At 39.8% G+C, this 11,302-nt stretch overlaps 1 protein-coding gene across 1 annotated transcript; it reads right to left on the bottom strand.

Moving 5' to 3' along the window:
• Nucleotides 1-5,159: 5,159 nt before the first annotated feature.
• Nucleotides 5,160-10,154, bottom strand: LOC119352894 (indole-2-monooxygenase-like). Its single transcript, XM_037619487.1, has 3 exons — nucleotides 9,573-10,154; nucleotides 6,078-6,506; nucleotides 5,160-5,997 (listed from the first exon to the last, which is right to left on the bottom strand). The coding sequence occupies exons 1-3, from the start codon at nucleotides 10,107-10,109 to the stop codon at nucleotides 5,371-5,373; spliced, it is 1,593 nt and encodes a 530-aa protein (XP_037475384.1). The 5' UTR covers nucleotides 10,110-10,154; the 3' UTR covers nucleotides 5,160-5,370.
• Nucleotides 10,155-11,302: the final 1,148 nt, after the last annotated feature.

The following is an 11,302-nucleotide window of genomic DNA, read 5'->3' as shown; positions in this document are numbered from 1 at the left end:
TTTCATTCATACTACGAAAAAACTGTGTTTCTTCTTATTCTTTTTTGTGTATTATACAAGAGTTGATCGTGTATAACGGAAATATTCATCGTGTATAACAGAAATGTTCATCGTGTATTTAAGAAAATGTTCATTGTACATATATATAAAGTTCAAAGTATTTGGAAAACATGTTCATTGTGTACTTAAAAGATGTTCAGCTTATTTCCCAAAAAGTGTTCAATGTGTATTGACAATTATTCAGCTTATATCACAAAAATGTTCTTTTTCACATGGTGATATCATCAACAACAATATAGATTTCTGCCAAATCTTCAGCGTGTTTCCTTAGGGTCCATATTCCAAACAACAAGTATTTTTATTTAAATGATATACCCATGGGAACATTGCAGTTTGGGTAGCACTGGTTGAGGGAGCAAATAACGACTGATGGTGATAAGTAGAAGAGAGAAATACAAAGTTTAGTGCGAAATTATATTGATGTGTTTGTCAACAATAATACAATTGTACATAGATCGCTGACCGAAGTCTAATATGTTTCCATGAGGTGCACATTTTGTTTGCGATATTTCCATAAAATTTAAACATTGCATCAATGCTAATGTGAAGACAAAAATAAATAAAATAACATTGGGCCACATGGGTGGATACTGATGGAAAAAAAATTAAAAATATAGTAAAATAAGGTGTGAGTGAATGATAGAGAATATTTTTAGCAAATACGGAATGACAAAATCATGTCGAGTATGTAATGGATATTTTTACTTTTCTTAAAATGTCAAGTTAAATGCAGAAGAAATAAGCATCATCAAAAGTAACATGGTCGAAAGAGGGCCAGTGATAGAAGACAAGATATGAAAGCATATACATGTCAATAAAACCACAAGCACAGTATGGCCAATGACGAGATAGGTGCTGAAATAGATGACAAGATGCCGGTACAAATAATCAATGTTTATATTTTATCAGGGAAATTTCATAAATATATAGTAGGTGCAAAGGTAAATGTAGAGGGATGAGAAAAGAGGGAACAATATAATCGATGTATTTTGCATGGCGGGAGGCATAAGCTGATTGTCTTGATCGTCCAGGTGTTCACCAACAACCTTAAACATATGATGGAAATATTTCGGCCAAAGTTTAATCACGCTTTCATGTCTTCCAAGTTTTTTCATTGCTATAATTTTCTATAAATATTGGAAAATAAATAAAGAAGATTCATAGAAAGAATCACTAACAGATAAATATGTAGACCATGTCTAGCAATGTGACCCACGCATTTGCGCGACTATAGGTATTAAAAAAATTGTTCAGCGTATATTACAAAAATGTTCAATATGTATTTAAAAAAATTCAGCGTATATCACAAAAAAATTCAATATCTATTTTGAACTTATTCAGCTTATATTATAAAAATGTTCAATGTGTCTTTAAAAATTGTTCATAATATATTACAGAAACGTTCAGTGGTTGAAAGATCAATTTTTATTGGATCTGCCAGTGCATTTATATCATAGATGTTTGTGCGGCGATTGATCACTAGCACCCATCAGCTCATGTGGTATGAAACACTTATTCTCTATCGTGGGGTTGCGAGTTTGAGTCCTCAACCAATCGTCCTTTTTTAGGATTTTAGTAGCGGCTTGCTATGACGTCACCGTCTAGGGGCCCATTCAGATTGTCCAGTGCGTGAAAGCTCGTATGTTTGACGCTCGCGGGTGTCATCTAGAGGGAGCAAGTAATCGAGGGGTAACCCTTGAGGGAGCCCCGCAAGGGTCACTTCTACGTGTCGCATGATGGACGCTTCCTCGGATTTTTATTTTATTTTTCTATACACGTTTTCGGGTTTTTGATGGGTTTTTTCCGTAAACCCATAGTGGAGAGACAAGTTTTGCTTCCACGAGAGGCGCAAATTTGCTTCTTGTGGAGATACAGTTGTGCCTCTTGGAAAAGGATTTATTTTTCTTTTTGCTTTCCCGGGAGGCACGAATTTGCTTCCTTTAGCCGCGTCTCTCGGAAAGGGAAAAAAATGCCAATAAAAGTGCTTTTGGCTTGGTATTTCTTCTTCTAGTTTTTTCGTCAAATTTTTTGTCGAAATCTATGGACATGGGATCCAGTTTCGAAGATCTCGACGTGAGAAGCACTGCATTGGTGCCACTTGTCAATCCCCGAGAAGGTGGAAGTGACCTCTACAAGGGGCGCTCCTTAACTAGTGATTGCGCTGGGAGGAGGCGCAACGAGCACCATCCACTCCCCTAGCGTGCCATTTTGGCTGGCCCATGTATGGGGGCGCCCTATTTTATTCATTTAATTTCTTTTTCTTTTTTTCCTCGTTTCTTTAAATAATTCAGGATTTTATAAAAGTTCCAAAATTTTAAGAAATTGTCAATTTTGAAAACAAGTTTTCAAGAAATCATCAAATGTTCATGGATTCATAAAAAATATTCATGATTTTTTAAAATATGTTCGCATATTCAAAAAAATATTTCAGAAATCGAAAATGGTTCGTGTATTCGAATACTGTTCATGAAATGGAGCAAATATTCGGAAATTCAAAAAATGTTCACCAATTTTTAAAACATATTCACAAAATTAAAAATATTCAACAATTACAAAACAGAGATAATAAACTTAATAAATGTTTGCTAATTCAATAAATGTCCATATATTTGAAAAATGTTCGTCAAAGAAAATCGTGACTTTAAAAAATGGTTCCCCAAATTTCCAAAAAAATACATTCGTTCATTCATAATGTTCACAAATTCATAAAAATGTTCCCGGGTTTCTGAAAAATGTGCACAATTTATAAAAAGTATTTGCGAATTTGTAAAAAATGTTTGTGGATTCAAAAAAAGATCATGATTTTAAATTTGTTCACAAATTTTAAAATGTTTGGGAATTTGAAAAAATGTTCGCGAATACGACAAATGTTCATGAGTTCAAAAAAGGATCATGAGTTCAATAAAAAGAAAGAAAATGAAAAGAAAATAAAAGGCAAAAAAGAAAAGATGAAAAAGAGAAAAGAAGGAAAAGAACGCAAAAGGAGAAGCAAAGGAAAAACACAAAAAAGGTAGTGAAGGTTCTAGAACCTTCCTAGAGTCGAAAAAAGCTAATGGGCCGACCCAAATATGTGTAGCGACATACACGCCCAATCGGGGTGGCCCCTCCTTTGTGCCGCTTAATGTGACGAACTGCCCTCATTTTGCACAAGGGGGGCATCCCGCCTAGGCCGGCTCACAGAGTAGTAGCCACGCATGAGTGTTGGTTCAGAGTAGTAGTGGAACTCGTCGGCTGCCACCGCACCATGTTTGTGTGGTAAGCGCAACTGAGGGAGAAAATGAGTTCTACTACCCGGTTAAGCTGTGAATGACTCTTCACTGAACACCTAGGTTTTTCGCATTACATACCCACACGGACTACATGGCGATGGCAACCTGAGCGACGAGTCGACTATCAACACCCATATTGTGCTGATGGATTGGACCACAACTCAGGCATAAAGTGGGGAAGACGAGCCATGGTTCAAACTGTGATTGAGCGAAGCGATCCCCACATCGTTCGAATCTGACCCCCGCCCGCCAGCTAGCCCCCACCATCGAGAATTGTTCATTCGGGTATATGGCGCGTATCCAACTTTCGCGCAAACCAAACATGTCCCATCAAACCAAATTTATTGAATTCCAACAGGGACACCAACAGACGGAATTTTCAGGTGTAGGTGAGCCTGGGCACCAAAATGCGCTCCTCTTGTTCTACATGGTTTACTATTGTCTTGGAAAGATGAAGCTTCTATAATTTTGTCAATAAAGAAACATTGTTGATAACTCATTTATGGTCTATTAATCTATATGTACTTAAATAGTATTTCAGAACAAATATGCATGTCTTTGATAGATGTATACAAGTTTGATATACATTTTTGTCCTTGCCATTTATTATCTTTTGATACATTGAACCGTATTTGAGTAGTTACATAGTTCCTGCTGATTGGTGTGCCCAGGACTATCTTTTTCATGTGTTTTCCGTAGTTACAGGAGGCAAATAACTCAAATGGTGGTGGATAAGTGCAACAGATCACCCAAAATTATTGGTACAGGAACTGTAAACACAGGCTGGGTGGATGTGCGGTAGGTGAGCACTCATCATGTACTAGGAGAAAGACGGGAAAGAATTGATGCAAAAAAAAGTATACTAGCTATAGAGTGGCTAGCCGACGAACCGGTGGACTTGCACTGCTAAATGCAGACTTCGACGACGACCGTAGAACATGGGGGTGGGATTCAGTGATTGTGGACGAAGAACATGGCAACGGCGACCACATTGGCAATGCACCAGATTAATATGTTATTCAGCCAGGCTTGATTCTCTTCAAGATGTGACATGCGATGGATGGAGTCCAGAATGCTATAACAGGTGACTCCATCAGGGGCTCAAGTACGGTATATACTTGTTCTTTCGCTTCCGAAACTTGCATCCTCCTGTCTGCAAGGGATTTGTGTTAGTTGGACAGAGTTCAAACGATGGGTGAAAAGGTAGATGATGAACTTACACCATGGCGATCACTCTTGTAGAAATGCCTCACCGGGTTTACCACTGCCTGAAATGAACCAGACCATGTACCGGGCGTTACTCAGGGCAATGGATGAGAATGAACGGGGTGACCTGGCTAGAACTAACATTGGATGAAGGTGGCGGAGAGCTTCCCTGCGACATGGATAAACACATGGCTCCGACCTGTGGCGAGAAGATGGTGGCAAGAGAGCGAGAAGCCGAGAACGAGGGCAAAGCAATAAGGCTGAATGGATTAAAGAGAAGGAGGGTAGCGTGCTGCAGGTAGCCATTGCAACTAACGAGCGATTCAATGCATGTCGTTTATTTGCATGCCACAGACCTGACCTGTCAGATAGAATATGAAAGGTATACAAGCTGGATATGGTGCGGAGATATGAATATACATGCTCGCGGTATAAGAACTGCACGAATCACGTGGTATGATACCAACCTCGCGTACGTGGCACCATGTCCACCCGTGCTTTATCGGATCTCTATCTCTATGTGAATAAAATCAAGTGTGCAATCAAGTATTCAGCATTGCTGAGGAGGGTAACTTCTGCCACATATAAAACTGTCCAATATGACCATTTATATAACAGTGTCAATTGCGAGTGACAAATACGGTATTCTATTTATGATGCAATGGTTTGATTATTCAATGCACTTGTGCTTACCAATAAGTCCAAAGTTCACATACACAATACTATTATGTAGGCAGAGCACACACGAGTGGTCAATCTTCTCCACACACACACACACACACACACACACACACACACACACACACACACACACACAATAATATGGACCAATATCTTAATCTTCTAGCACTATAGGGACAAGAAGGAGCTTCTCCTTCCGGCGTATTGTCACCCCAAATAATTCAGTCATACTGATGCCGCCTTTCATCGACTCTTCTGGTAGCTTCCAGTTGAAGCGGTACACTAGATTTGCTAGCATGATTTCAATGGTCGCAATCCCAAAGTTGAAGCCTGGACACATCCGCCGCCCGGTGCCAAATGGCAAGTAGGCGAAATCATTTCCCTTATAGTCCATAGTTGCGGCGCTACCGCCATCCATGAACCGCTCAGGCATGAACTTCTGCGCATTCTCCCAACTGCCAGGGTCCCTTGCAAGGGCCCAACTATTGATGATGGTGCGCGTTCCTGATGGTATCTTGTAGCCTTTTATGTTGCAGTCGACCATGGAGTGGTGGGGCACAAGGAGCGGTGCAGGCATATGGAGCCGAAGTGTCTCTTTGATGACTGCCTCCAAATAGGCCACATTTTTGATATCGTCTTCGGTAACCATTTCTTTTCCCTTTGGTATAGAACTCCTCAACTCATCTTGTAGCTTCTCCATGAGGCGAGGATTTTGCACGAGCCGAATCATTGCATATTCTAGTACTATAAATGATGTATCTGTCCCAGCTTCGAACATGATCTACAAAAATATAGATACATATATAAGTATCAATGTTATATAAGGTTCCACATGTGTAGGCAATGTTTGTGACATCATACCGCCATCTGGGCTTTAATATGGTCTCTCGTGAGGTTGTACTCATGTTGAATAGAAAGCAACACATCGATGAAGTCATTCTCCTCGTTATCATGTTCTGACGTCGGCTTGCTTGCATGCTCATCGATGAGATTATTGAGAAGGTCATCCCACATCTTGTTAATCTTTCTAGCTTTGGCACAAACCATCCTCTTGATGATGCCCAGCTTCACCAACATGGGAAAGTAGTCCTCCAGGTTAAATCCACCGATAAGCAATGCGTTGGCATCGATGAGTTCCCGAAAGAGTTTATCATGGCCTTGTTTCCTGAAAAGCTTGCCGGAGACAACATGGCACACGATGTCGCTCGTGAAGGCACTGAGCAAATCACTCAAGTCGATGGAGGTGCATTTGGAGGCTGCATTGCAAATCTTGGCCATGACAAACATCACCTGTGAAAATTAATTTTAGTATGGCTGATATGGTGTATAACGTGTAGCCATGCATGGTGCAATATATCACTCAATCAAATCGGTTGTCTTTATGTAAGTTGCCTGATTTTTTAGAGCTTTCAATCACTTTGTTAGTAGCATTAGATAAATTTGCATCTAAGAACTATTGCTTTTTGTAAACATGGTGTCCCTTGTCCATAACATGAATATGAAAAAAGAGCTAGACTTATTGATGAGACTACTATATAAATCTATTGAGCTCAGATGAATATCATGCACAAAGAAAACAATGGACACCATGACACGAAATGCAACACAATTACCTAAAAAGGAAAAGCAACAAAAACTTTATTTTTAGTTGAGCAACAAAAACTTATTGTAGTAGATATAGTTTATGGAATAGTATTACCTTGATAGAAAATGAAACAAAATAATAAGACTATAATACTTTGGGAGAAGAAAAATGCTAAATTCAAGATATTCACACATACTACATGCAGAGCTTGCACTATACTAGTATTCTATGTAAGAAGAAGTGTAAAGTAGCGCAACTTCCATTAATTTAATTAAAGAGAAAAATCGTTATAGATAACTGATATTACTGTGCATCACATCACTTAGAATGTGACTCTCGTTGTCCCCCCTAGAAAATAATAAGAGTCAATTATAGCACTGGTGCTAGAACTTGGCACAAATGATCACTTTAGTGCTAGAACTTGCGGTGTACATATAAGTGGTTCAAGAATTTGGCTTGATGGTGCAAATACGGTGTTTCATACGCCTGCGGCGCTGACTATGCATGCCAACACGGCCTGTTTTTGTTTTGCGACAGGCCCCTCAACAATTTATTTTTTCTCTTATAGAAAAGGTATAGAAAATAAATTGGTCCACCGGAGGTTCAAACCAGCGACCTGCGGATTGCCAGCCCACCTACACGGCATTTTGTCACGTGAGGATACATATCCTTTAGATATTCCGACTGGACATTTCTCAAAAAGAAATTTGACTAGACAATTTTAATCTGAAAAATCAGTGCATGCTCGGTAATCCAAACCAGGAACCTTAGGGTAAATAAGTGCCTGGGCATACCACCACAACAAACAAGGTCACTTATTTGTGATGTATAATTTGGCTCACAAAAATTGTGATGTCTTATAACATTTTATGAATATAACACAACGCGATCTTGACACTAAATTGAATTGTCGTCAATGAAACCATTATAATTATGTGCTATAAATTTGTTGAAAAACATGTACATTATAATTATGTGCTGTAAATAATACACATATAAATAATATAAATACATTAAAATGTTCATATAACATCAAAACGAATCCACCCACTAATTCAACAAAAATCCATATAATTAAATTAGTGCCCGGGGATACAACTCCAAACGACGAGGTAACATATTTCTGCAGTATAATTACACTTTATGACTATAACGGAAAATGATCGTGTCGTTGAACTGAATTGGAGTCAGTGCAGAAAATTTCAACATTTTAGTTTTGGGGATTTCTAAAATTTTGTAAATTGTAATAATGTGTTATAAATAATATACATATAAGTAAAATAAATTACATTAAAAATGTTCATATAACGTCAAAACATATCCACATACTAATTTAACAAAACCCCACATAATTAACTTATGATTCTTAAAAAAACTATTATTTTAAAAAATGTTCACAATTTAAGAAAAACAATTTTTTTTTTAGAATTTTTCTTATATTAAATAAATTCTTATATATGTCATTTTTTTCCTGATTTTTAATATCATATTCATGTAGTATATAAAAGTGATCATGATATAAGAAAATTTTAGGTTGTTTTAAAAAGAGTTAACATGTTTTAATAATTTTTTTGTGTTTTATGGAAACATTATTGAATTAAATTTATATATATAATATGTATGGAAAATAAATATGAGCCTAGTGTGCCATCAGATTGCAGATTCTAAAATGTGTACTATTTAAATCTTATAAACAGATTTTATATTTCATAAATATTTCAATTTGTATGAATATGTTTTAAAATAATGCGTGAATTATTTTTTAGATGACATGAATTTTTAAATTATGCAAAGTGTAATTATACTTTGGACGTCTTGTGTTGGGGTGGTATGCCTGGCTATGTAACCTGCTGTATTTTGTTTCTTGGACTAAAATTCTTAATTTATATGGTTAAGCCTAAAGTATATATAAAGCCTATGTATCTATACTGACATCAAATCCAAATTGGTGTGCTGGCTAGCCACCAGCGCAGGTGACCTATAGTACGCGAGTTTGAACGAGTAGCTTTATTTTTTATGTACAGTTTCTCTTGAGGGACTTTTTCGTCAAGAAAAAAAAATATCGAGAGGCTTTTCGCAAAAGACAGGCCACACGCCCTGCCCTTTGACAGCAGGCCATACACCAAACTCGCGCGCCGCAGGTGTGTACAACACCGTATTTACACCGTCAAGTCAAGTTCTTGAACCACTTGTATGTACACCACAAGTTCTAGCACTAAAGTGAACTTGTATGCCAAGTTCTAGCACTAGTGGTGTAATTGAATCAAATTAATAATACTTCAAAGCTCAGAAAATAATAACTAATCACAGGATGGAGCCCATAATCACACCGCTCAGAAAAACTCAAGATAATCCAATGGACAAGGAACCGACTGAAATGAAGAACATGGGCAGCCTAACCCTTAGGATAGGAAATCCATATAATATTTTATGTTTTAAAACGAATGTGTAAGATGAATAGACAGACACTATGGGGATGGAAGAATAATCTCAATCTCGAAGGGGAAGATAGAAGATTCCAAGTTTTCTTACCCCAAACAGTTTTCTAGGGGAAAGAATTTTACCAATAATTAGGAGCACAAATTTCCACGAGTCCCCCGAATATATATTTTTAGCAAGTGAAAAGGTAGAAAAATACATAAACATTGAAAATGACAAAATGATTCTATACGATAGGGGTAGGCCCCCGAAACAATGACAAAATGTTTCAGCAAAAAATTCAGGCGACTGACTGAAAAATGCCAAACATGCAATCAAATTGACGGTTTTACCTCGTGCTCGCGCACATGGCGGTAGGAGCGGACCTTCCTGTTGGTAAGGAGGTGCGTGGTGGCGATCTTCTTGACATGGCGCCAGTGCTCGCCGTAGGGGCAGAAGGCGACGTCCGAGGGGCCGTAGAAGAGGATTTCGGTGACGGGGGAGTAGGGCCGGGACGCGAAGACGTGGTCGTGCGTGCGCAGAACGGCCTGGGCGGCGCTCGGCGACGAGACCACGAGCGTCGGGACGGCGCCGAGGCGGAGCAGCATGAGCCCGTCGCGGCCGTGCTTGTCGGCGAGGTCGCGGAGGGAGACGTGCGGGAGGGAGCCGACGAGGTGCAGGTGGCCGATGATCGGCAGCCTGAAGCTGGGAGATGGCAGCTTGCTCAGCAGCTGCTCTCTTGCGATGGCCGTCCCAAAGAGGCGCACGACCAGGATGACGAGAAGAGGGCAGACGAGCAAGGCAGAGACCACTAGGGCTGCATGTGGAGACGGAGACCTCGCCTGCAGCAGGAGTAGCAGCTCATGGAGGCTATGCTGCACCTGCGACATGTCTGTTCAGTTTACTGAATGATGGCCGTTGGGTTTATCTTCCAGAGCAGCCCCGCTGGTTTTATAGCTACAAGCTTGGAGATTACAACAAGAGCTAGACATCTTTTTTCAGTCCATAATTTGTTCAGGGGAACTGCAGGCCGATGTAGGGAGCCACGACCATATTGAAAGGCTATTTGCAAACGAGACTGGATTTCAATGCGTTTCTTTTTAAGTTTTTGAAACTCGGGTGTAGTACACCCGAGAGTAGCCACACCTTTGCCTTTGCAAAGAGACTGGCTTTATACTATCGGGTGTACTACACCCGAATTTCAAAAATTTGGAAAAAGCGTGATCAAACTAACTCGAAAAAATCTGTAACTTTGAGACATCAAACTTGATCAAATGTTCGAGGTAACTGCCAAATTTCAGCCAGAAATAACACCAGAGGAGCTCTCACCAAAACAGACAAAAACAATCTTCAAAGTTTGGTGCACTGTTTGAGAAGTGATTTTGTGACCCACAACTCAAGATAAGAACAAACATATACCAGTAAGAAGTGAAACGAATTTTCTACGGGACCAAGAATGCAGGCCATGGAGACTAGTCTATAAAATAGGAAAACATTAGGACCACCCCACGGCAGTGTCGAGGACACAACATGCTAGGGATAACATTAGAATATATTTTGCCTTATTACTATGTTTCTTCATTCTAGTCTATAAAATAGGAGAACATTAGAATATTTTAGCGTGCGGTTGCGCGGCCCTGTTGGAGCAAACTCAAAGCTGATGACCAACTACAAACAATAATATCACCTCCATGAGGAAAGCAACACCCGTGGCGTCGCTATCATTGACACCATAGCGCGGATCTTTCGCTCGGACCCTTACAATTGACATCCACATAACCAAAGTTGCTGACCCAACCCACCAGGGGCTGCTGTCGACACCACCATACTTCGTGATCCAAACTAGGGAGCCATCACTGCCGAAACCATGATAACACAAGAATCACCCGGTACCCCCGCCCTCGCTAGCTACCCACATAGCCAAGAGGAGACGCCACCAATGCCGCAATGCGGCCTGACGCAAAGACACCCGTGTAGCCTCACCATGCAGGGTCGCCACCCCGGCGCCCAGAATGACACACACACGCGTTGGAACATCATACCGCCAGAAAGCCGACACCTTGGCATGCATGGACCAAGCATG

This window comes from Triticum dicoccoides, chromosome 2A, assembly GCF_002162155.2.
Source record: "Triticum dicoccoides isolate Atlit2015 ecotype Zavitan chromosome 2A, WEW_v2.0, whole genome shotgun sequence".
In the NCBI taxonomy this organism is placed as follows: Eukaryota; Viridiplantae; Streptophyta; class Magnoliopsida; order Poales; family Poaceae; genus Triticum; species Triticum dicoccoides.
This window is presented reverse-complemented; position numbering and strand designations above follow the sequence as displayed.

Bases quoted from the DNA above. Each gene is read 5' to 3' on its own strand.
- LOC119352894 (XM_037619487.1), bottom strand. From the start codon at position 10,109: ATGTCGCAGGTGCAGCATAGCCTCCATGAGCTGCTACTCCTGCTGCAG. The intron at 6,507-9,572 runs GTAAAACCGTCA...TAATTTTCACAG, and splicing joins GCCATGTGCGCGAGCACGAG to GTGATGTTTGTCATGGCCAA. The intron at 5,998-6,077 runs GTATGATGTCAC...ATATTTTTGTAG, and splicing joins ATATTAAAGCCCAGATGGCG to ATCATGTTCGAAGCTGGGAC.